Below are 9965 nucleotides of genomic sequence, written 5' to 3'. Positions count from 1 at the left end.
GTTTACATTATGAACAAAAAAAGAAAAAAAAAATGTTGACTCCGCAAGATAGTAGAATTTGATTGAAACTGTGGTTTATTCTGTTCTGCAGTAGCACTTAACAATAGTACATAATTTAATACCTTCTTTTAAATCTTCCAGATTTAAATTAGAAGTCGTCTGCATCGTGTTCACTATCATTCAACAGAAGAAGGAGGGTCGCGAAAAAAAATATCTCGTCTTCTTTGATAGTTTAAAATGCATAATAAAGGGAAGGTCTCATTTTTTCTTAATTGCAATGCATAAATAATACTTCCATTTGTATAGGTATCAGATGTAAGCCTGAGCAGAGGAATAGGTGGTGCGCTATAATATAGATGCCGCCTTTGTAAAGACGTTATTTTTCAGAGGCTTCTAGCGTGAAATTTACAAAAGAAGATTTGCTAACTCGTTTATATGCCATATTTTGCAGATTTTAGCAAACAGAATTGGCCGCAGAAATATATTGTAGGCAGGAAGGAGCCTTTATATAATTGTTGAGGTAGCCATCCTCCTTAGCAACGACAAATACACGCTGTCGTGTTTGATAAATATTTGGAACTGCATACATTGTAAGCGAAGAAATATATTTTATAATAACATGCCCCATGGTGTCCTTTTTCTTTCTTTTTTTTTTTATTTAAAAGCTAAAGATATGTTCTAGAATATCTGAATTTATTTATATAAGTGCTTTTGCTTCTCTTAAAATTTTTGAAGTCCTCAAACTTTTTATGAAGTACAGTATTCTTTACTACATATTATATCATAGATTAACATATTTGAATATATCCTGAACGTATTTTGACATATTTCAACATATTTCTGGAGATTTTATCATATTTCATCATAAATTAGCATATTTCAATGTATTTTATTGCATCTTGACGTGTTTATGAAAAAATAACCCAACTACTCTCTGTTATAAATTTAGAGCAATCTTCGCACACGTGATAACCCTTTTCTATGTATACTTATATACACCACAGAAATTAAATTAAGCCACTATGGCTTCTCTCAGCAAATCCAAATCTGCTTCGGCTGACGAATGCTCACCTAAGAATAGCAGGACGGACGGAAAATGTTCTCCCGCCAGTGTGGTCCAAGGGGGAAGCTCACATGGCCTTAACTTCCGAAGATTCCTTTTTCCCTCCTTCTCAATTGCACTTCTCGTTGTCGCTATTTATATGTTGCTACTAGTAAGCTATATGGAGTAGAGATTTCTCGAATAAATAATAGCCACCCTCTCGCAATTTTTAATTCTGCCCTTATGTGGAGTCGAATATACGCCTTCTTCCGGATGTTTAGATGCAAAGAGCGGTGCATACATATAAACTATAAATATTATACATATGCATAATGGGTACGACGCCTATCATTGTAAACCTTTTTTAAAAATTTATCGCAGAAGGTAACCCCCCCAGACAGGAATGTCATGGCCCAAATACGAGGAAGGAATTTATCCGAGCTCAATGAGAATGGATGCTTCAGGGAAAAAAACTCAGATACAAATGTAAGTTCCTCCAATTCTGAATCTGATCATGTGTTATCCGGGTCTGATAAAATGGATTTAGGTGAAAATGAAGAAAAGGACTCTTTGGATTCAGATCCAATTATTGAACAGAAATATGAAGAGAAAAATGACTTCTGTAATATTTTCTCGCCCACCTTCTGGGAAGATGCAATGATATCTACTAGCGACGTGACAGAGGAGGAACTAGACCAACTGATCAGTAATATACAAGAAGTCCCTTCGAAGAATGAAATTATCAAAATTTGGAAGTGCGCATATGCTTTAGAGGTACAAACCATGTCCAAGATGCTCATTTCTCTATTTGAATATTACGAAGAGTTAAAACAAAAGCCTCGGGTAAGAGAAAAACTTGCTTTCACTCATTGGGATAGTGTCATGTGCAGTTGTTTTGACGTACTAGCAGAGAGGGAGCAAGAATACAGTAAACTTTTCAACGACTTCATCATGAAAGATGAGTTGACCAAACATGAATTTATGAATTTCTTGAACAATTGCAAGAAGGAGGCTGCTGAATTTAGGGAATCTTTAGAGAACTTTGCGAAGAAACAATTCCATGGAAGAATTATTCCAGAAAAAGAAGACAGCTAACAATTGGATCTGTCAACGGCAGCAAGTTATGGGAAGAAGTGATAAAACGAATTATTCTCCACATATATATGCAAGTGGTTACAACTATCGCGAAGGTTAATAATGTAAAGAAGAAGTCAAAAAGAGCGTATCCATTGCTTTGATGGTATAATTGAGCAAACTGACTTGAAGGAATCAGCATCTCATAATCTTACGGCCTTTCCATCCCAAATGAGAAGCAAAAGAAGGAAAAATAGCGTTCAGGAGTTTTCTATAATATAGCATTTGTGACGTCCCTATCGCGTCCATAAATATCCAACCGTAAGGGAATAATATCTATGTGAAATATAGAAGCTACTCAGATTGGTAGTTTATCCATAAATTAGGTACATTTCTTTGAATTTCTATTTGTAAGGACTGATAATCTTCTCTATATATGTGGCTTCTCTTCTGAGTTAACTCAATTTTTTTAGTTCGTTTCTTTGAAACTTTTGTTTAATAGTAAACATTTCACAATTAGAAATTAGCTCCCACTTTGCTTGGTGTTTACATCCCTTTTAGTAAACAGAAATAATGTATCTATAACTGTAGTTTTCTACGCACATTTGGGAGTGAGCAATCTCAAAAGATAAAAGGATGACCTAATATATGTATTTCTGTATAATATAAAAGTTAAAATTGCTAAATGGAGGAGAATATACCTTTAGAAGGAAAATTCGCTAAAGACAGTACACCGTTTTAAAAAGAGTTAAGACTGTTATTTGGGAATTTTTTTCGAATACAAAAGGGAAGTCTGAATGACGAGTCACAACGTAAACGTTAATTTCACGAGCGTCAATTAGTGAATATACATGGAATAAAAGAGATGTCTAAGGAGGGTGTAGATGTTGAAGAATGATTTAGATGCAACATAAGCCACCGTTACATAATGTCTGTCATTATAAAGTTGTAAAACTATGGTTATTAATGTTACAACAGCGAAGGCGTAATTTGAACACTTGAGAAATGATAAGATATAGCCGAGGAGGAAGGAGGAAGCTTGAAATAAGATGATGTTATTCCCTAGGAAGAGGACACATTGGTTAATACCATATCAGGGGGTTAAAATAAACCAATGTAAATATTAAGATAATACATTGAAGAACCCCCTGCAAGCATGAGATAGCAAGAAACAGTTACGATATTCATGTAATGAATACAGCGTGAAATTATTTAAAAGGAGGGCCCCTAAAAAAGATAAAAAATATTCTGCATATGTATGCGCCTTCTTTAATTTAAATGGGGCGTTATTACTGGAATATTCTTTCTATTAAAGAGCAGAGAATTCATTCTAAATTCCCTTCACATAATTAAAATTTTTCTTATATGCTTCCCAAAATGGAATAAATTATGGCTACATTTTTATGTTAGGGAGTGTTCATTCTTCTGAAAGTGGAAGGACTTTTTGAAGTCCACTTTGAAATTATAATATTAACGGAGCAATCACCTATATAAAAGGAGGAAGAGAAAAAAAAGAAGGAAAAAGGAAAGCGAAGGAAATAAAAGAAAAGAAGGAAAAAAAGAGAAGAGAAAAGAAAAAAAAGAAGAAATAAACGGGGCACCATAAGATGGAATAGTATATCTACCTAGAGACAGCTGAAGAATCTTTCCGTGGCATAATATACCAGATTCTGGTGATAGAGCATGAGCAAATCCTGCTTATCCATGTAGTACACTATGTGCCACTACGAGACGAATATATGAAAGCAGAAAATATGCAGGAGCCAATTCAAGATATAACGGCTTCCGCATCGGAAGAGAACGAGAGCGACACTTCACGAAAGAGAATAACCTTTTAAGAGATTATAACAGAAAAGTAAAGATGTGAGTTTTCACGTACATATGAATACTCCATTACATATCACACAAATAATAAGAAGAATCAAAGGGGCGGATGACCCTGTAATTTGACACATTCCGATATAATACGAGGGTTATCAGAATATATATATATGCGAGTAAGATGAAGCAAGGATGTCGAAAAAATCGGTGGTATCCTTTCTGATGGGTTATGTGATGATGACTACTTAGGGAAAGACACGCCTGTTCCAAAGATACCATATTTCTAAATGTTCCTTTTCCGTGTCAAATTTGATGAATCCCGTTTCGCAAAAATATAACCAGGAAGCTCCCTCTTTTTTCATACTATTAGGAATGCCCTCAATTCCTTCAGTAGCGCATACACTTATTGTTCTCTCATTGGAAGAATAAATATAGAAAAAAAATGGCATAACTTCTATTTACGTTGATAAATGAATGATAGGCGGCTTTGTACTTACAACTTTACGGCAGACAGATCTGATATATAAGTAGTGGAGATCCTGGCCTTCGAGAATGCTTTGGTACTTATATCTGCTTGTTCTTCTTTCTCTTCTACTGTCGACTTATGATTTTCTCTCTAAGGATATTTTATCAATGTGTGATTCCTACTGCGGTGTCTTGAGTTGGTTGTGCCCTGTTTCATACAGAACCGTCCGGGTGGAGTTAAGCATTTTCTATAAATTCCACGTTTCCTTGTGTCCCATAGAAGAGTTTCGCCCCATTTATTAGGTGCAGGGGAATAAAGAATGCAATATGCCATGTTTATCAGTAAATAAAACAGGTGGAGAATAATGTTCTTCGACTTCTTCCGTATGTGTCTAGGCTGTTATGTATAACGAGTATTTAAGAGGACAAGGAAATGGACTATTCTCAGGAGCATTCTGGCAGGATTATAACATATAGCAAATTCAACATTCTCCATTTGGGCATCTCCTCTACGTTATATTTTACGGAACATTTGTCTCCCCCCACATTCAACCCGAAGGGGGCATAGAAACATAGATGAAATATTTCGCGGCCTTCAGATAGGTTCCTCAGATGATGAGTAGCAATTGGTTGGTTGCTTCTCACATGTGTTCCACATTGCAATTTTGCCCAAAAATAGGGTTGATTATCCTCGTCCTTTGTTAAATATTTCACATACCTCCTGTCCGTGCGTCTGGAAGTATGTCTCCCTTTCCTTTTCCGAGTAGCAGTCCCTCGCCTGTTTCTGTCCTCTGTATTTATCAAAGTCCTCTTAAGTCATCTCACTTTAGGGCATCCGTATGAATACCATTCCAATGTAACATCTAAGTATGCGTGTTTTATTTCGCCCCTGAAGCTGTTCTGCTCCAGGTACGTCATTATCATGGCGGTGAGCGCCTCTATGTTATTTCTCCTTTGTCTTTTTTTATAGGAAGCTTGTAAATCTTTGTGCTTTATACTCAGCGTTTTTTTTCTTTTGACATGCCCCAAAAGAATCTGTGTGTATCTGCTATGTTTGGGGACATTTCCATTTCTTCTTCGTTCAAACAGTTTCTTAGGTTGCCGCTCATATACAACTTCACGTGTTCTATATCCTATGGCTCTTTGCATTCATACGGAAGCATCATGAATAGCGGTATCAACAATTCCGTATGTATTACTTCATCTGTAAGTACACACAGTTTGTGGTCATATACTTCCTGTTTGTTTTTATGGAATCCTGTCCTTGACGTGTTATTCTCGTCTGATTTATTACATACTTGGCGGTCTCTTCTTGGTAGAGGTTAATAACTTTGTCAAACGGACCATCTGGAATATGCTGTCTCATATGTATGTATTCTTTTGAAACCTAACTGTCACATATAATTCTTCGCGTTTGTATGAAAGGAGTATGTGGTTCTGCGTTAAATTCATTTCTCTCGAACATTACATTTTCTTGAACACATTGTTCTTCGGTTTTGTGTCCCTGCTGTAAATTGTCGGACTGATTGTTCTCTTTGATCATATCATAGATATAAGAGTATTTATGTTCCAAACTATGCCACTGATGTTTCTGTATATGAAGATTACTACAGCTGTGTGCACCTATTCGGATTTGGTTGCTCATTCATGTATTTTCACATGTCACACCTTCATTTATCATAATCGTGTGTAGTACAATTTCGAAGGAATGTCCCTTGGTCAATACGCATTTTTCCTTCCTGATTCATCAAAGGAGTCCGTATGTATATCTGGAATCTTCTGGGCAGCATATCTTCTTTATTCTGCACCTATAAACTTTTTGGGATGTGTCAATTACATATTAAGTCCTCATATTGGAAGTTGCGCAGTCGTACTTCGTCATTATGATATCATATATCCTTCTTTCTTCTGCACTCATGGCCAGACACTGCTATCCGTATGTGTACCCTTCTTCGGGATTTGCGCTTTCCCTACTTGGAGGCAAACAGCGATTCTGGAGGCATCTATTGCGATAGGGGAAAGAATTGGCATAAGGGGTTAGGTTGGGTTTTCCGATGTCCCGTAAATACTAACAACAGTGTACTAAATGATATTTTCCCCGTCCGCATATATATACATATATCTATACTTCGATAAGAAGGATAACCTATATAATTGGACCCCCGACTGTTAAGATAATAACTGAGAACTAAATAAGGGCAATTCCATCATTATGTACAGTCGGGGGGGCTACACGGCGTGTGAGGTGTGCTTAGGATTGCCAATTTCCCGTCCTGAAAGTAGTAAGCATAATGACCAGGAGGGGAGAATCCATAGCACTCAAGGACATTATGTAGTCCCCACAGCGCGGAATCTATGTGCCGGGGATTGTGAGAGATTTGCATAAACTGATAGGTAAACGACAGATGGAGGTGGATAATAAAGACTGCCCCTACTGAGGGAGAGAATTGGTGGTTATGCCCGTTCAGTAAAATTCGCGGCTGGAGGATTAGATACAGGAAACCTTCATTCTGTACGTAGAGTATCAAGAAAATGAATAGTTTGCACTGTAAGTATACCTTCCGAATCTGTACTTATTTTACATTTATATTTTCCGTGTGTATATCAAGTGTTATTACTTTCGGCGTCTAATCAGTAGAAACTCCTGTAGAGGCCAATATTGCTGCATTCCTAGCTGCTACAGATTCTGGCTTTTAACAGAGGTGCCATGTTTGAGATGTGGAGATAGATATTTCGGAATCCTCATCGGTTCTCCGACTACTTTTTGGTGGGTGGCGTCCTCTCATTAGGGGGGGGAGGCTCTGAGGGAAGTTCTGAATAATGACTGGGGCGTTGAAATATATTGTCAGAAGGAGTAGCTATAATACAGTCTGGTTTGGATGAAGATCTATCAATAGTTGCTATTTCTATAAAATTTTCATTCGGAATAAGGGTATTTAGCGCATGCAGGCACTGTGTTCCCCTATGCCAATGTAATGAATTTGGCATACAGCATTTTTTTCATCGGAGTTTCCAGTGTGAAAGACTTGTGCATATTCCTGTCCCCACAGTATGGACACCAGTCCTACGCTCCCCATTAGGCCTCTGCTTACTCTTTCGTATCAATAGTGAGGATTCACAGGAGAACCAGGTCATCTAGTGATGGTGAAATGGATGACCAAATAACTCTACATATTTACATAGCACATTCCTACGGCGTTCTTCTGGAGGAAGAAAGTTTTGATGAAACATTTATGAAGTACTGTGTAAAATTACCTAGCATATGGTCTGAATAGACACCTTCAATGCGTGTCTTATTATCGTGGTACTGCCCTCTACTGTTATTCAGGAAAGTACAGGATGTGTTTTTATATATCTCGTACACAATTCAGGGTAGCAATGCTAGCGCCCATAATATCGGTTAAAGGTAAAGATTCTGAACTAGTAATTTCCCCTATATTACATTATGTATTATATTGAACTCTTCGTTTTATATAATCTTGCCATCCTTGATATCCTCACCGATAAATTGTATATGCTCTGAGACATCATGTAATAAATACATATTCTTTTATGAAGGAAAAAATTGAGACATTGCGAACATGTCCTGAAGAAATAGGTGGAATAATGGTGTTGCTATGTACATTATATATCCAAGGCCAAAAAATACAGTTTCCAAAGAATCTGCACTTTAGTTCGTTGAGTTTTCAGATTTGGAAAAGAGGCATGGCCTTTTGAATAAAATAATAACAATCAAATTAGCACCATAGGTACTCTTTATAAATCCGTGTTATATTAATAAAGTGTGCAGAACGGATCGCCATGCCGATTAAAGTTATCCCCTTGATCATGAAATAGGGCGTAGCCTCTTAGTTACTTTACTATAAACGGGTACATTGAAATTGAAAGGCAAATGCCAAAAACAACAACAAAAAAAAGAATTGTAACATTAACGGTACGTGCCATGTCATGATACGCCATGTGATAGAACTCAACGGCTTCAGATATTACATATGGATTTATCAGGCACTGTAATATATAACGTTAATTCACACACAGTCGCGGAATGAAATGAAGATACCGCATATAAAGCGCCTTCGTAGTCTTAGGCTGACCATGTGTTTTACGAATAAAGGAGGATATTTATAAATTCTCCTTCTGCTTCGGCTGCTCAGTTTCTTCTGATTAATTAGTTTCTGTTTATTGTTGATCGTGAACTGCTTCAGGCATTTCTGGAAACTATTTTTGCGCGCTATAAAAGTAAGCACACGTGCAGTAATGCCTTGTTAATAATGCACAAAAACAGGCGTGCGTGTAAAAAAGGAAAAAAGAGAATTTAAACAAATAATACATAGCATCTCGTCTCATTAAATCAAATAGAAAGCGTATATTATGGGATTTAATTCCGTTCAAGAAACGTGCCTTTTCGTTGGAAGCGTATGGGGGCTCGGTCATTTCTGGGCGGATCTGATACACTCCTTAGATATTATGAAGTAAGAAAAAATACCCTCCTGGTATGGTGGTTCCAACGATGTGAATCACAGAAAATATACTTCTGTGGTCTGTATGATATTATATGTAGAACCACAATTGGGAATAATATGTGATATAAATTAATTTTTATATATAATTTTCGAGGAATTATTTTATGAGGCTGAGGCTAAAAAAGGAGGAACTGCGTAATTCTTATATTTCGTACAACATGACAGCACAATAGTAAACGAAGGCGTAGACTCAATGAAGTGTACGAATATTTCATGTTTCCGAAAAAGAATGTTTCCTCCATTTCAGTGTTTTTAGAAATTCTCCCAGGGCATCACGAAATAAAACATGCCAGAGAACAAAAAAAACAGAGGCGCTTTGCAGTGTGCGATATTTTGCTTACTACGATGTATATGTCACGATTACTCTATGTACACCTCATACTAATGTTCATCAGAGGAAAAGGATCACAGGAGAAAAATAGGAGCAAATATAGTCTCTACGGAATACTGAATAATATAGCAGAGTCCCCCACTATACTGTTCGGATTCGGTGAAAAAGTCATTTTTTATTATTCTTCACTAGCTCATTACGTAACTCAAACTATTTCTATGGACATAGTGAAAGACGAAAAGAAGAGTGATGAGTCGTATTATAGATTTATCTCACTGCAGGGACGGGGGTAACATTATCTGGTTTCTGCTGTAAATAGTCCTGTGTGACCTGTATTATATTCGAATGTTCAGCTGACCGTCTATATTCTTTTCATGCGCAACGCAATTAGCTGGATAGTCCCCAGTCTTCAGTACACAATTGCTGGTATTGTATAATGTGTAAAGTATAGCATAGTAAGAGACGTATATTTACGGAAAATTTAATTTTAGCATAGTGAAGGTGGATAGAATATGTAACCGCCACAATTTTTAACAGCATAGAGGGTTCCAATTAGGTGGGGATAATGTAAAAAAAATTAAGGTTGGAGACCGTTCCGTCTGTTAGTATAAGCGAAGTGATAATTTTTCCTTTCGATGCCATTTATGTATGGCCGCTGATTGGTATAAATACCAAGAGGCATTTTCTTGGTTCTATTATATCCTTATCC

At 36.7% G+C, this 9965-nt stretch overlaps 2 protein-coding genes across 2 annotated transcripts; one reads left to right on the top strand and one right to left on the bottom strand.

The window, feature by feature from the left end:
* Nucleotides 1-1450: 1450 nt before the first annotated feature.
* C922_05130 (hypothetical protein) lies at nt 1451-2137 on the top strand (the record flags this gene model as incomplete). The annotated part of the gene is made up of 1 exon (XM_008820702.1): nt 1451-2137. The coding sequence occupies one exon, from the start codon at nt 1451-1453 to the stop codon at nt 2135-2137; it is 687 nt and encodes a 228-aa protein (XP_008818924.1).
* Nucleotides 2138-5789: 3652 nt separating this feature from the next.
* C922_05129 (hypothetical protein) lies at nt 5790-6047 on the bottom strand (the record flags this gene model as incomplete). Its single annotated transcript, XM_008820701.1, has 1 exon — nt 5790-6047. The coding sequence occupies one exon, from the start codon at nt 6045-6047 to the stop codon at nt 5790-5792; it is 258 nt and encodes an 85-aa protein (XP_008818923.1).
* Nucleotides 6048-9965: the final 3918 nt, after the last annotated feature.

This window comes from Plasmodium inui, assembly GCF_000524495.1.
Source record: "Plasmodium inui San Antonio 1 unplaced genomic scaffold supercont1.39, whole genome shotgun sequence".
NCBI classification, from domain to species: domain Eukaryota; phylum Apicomplexa; class Aconoidasida; order Haemosporida; family Plasmodiidae; genus Plasmodium; species Plasmodium inui.
Note: the sequence above shows the minus strand (reverse complement) of the source record. Positions and strands in the feature narration are given on the sequence as shown.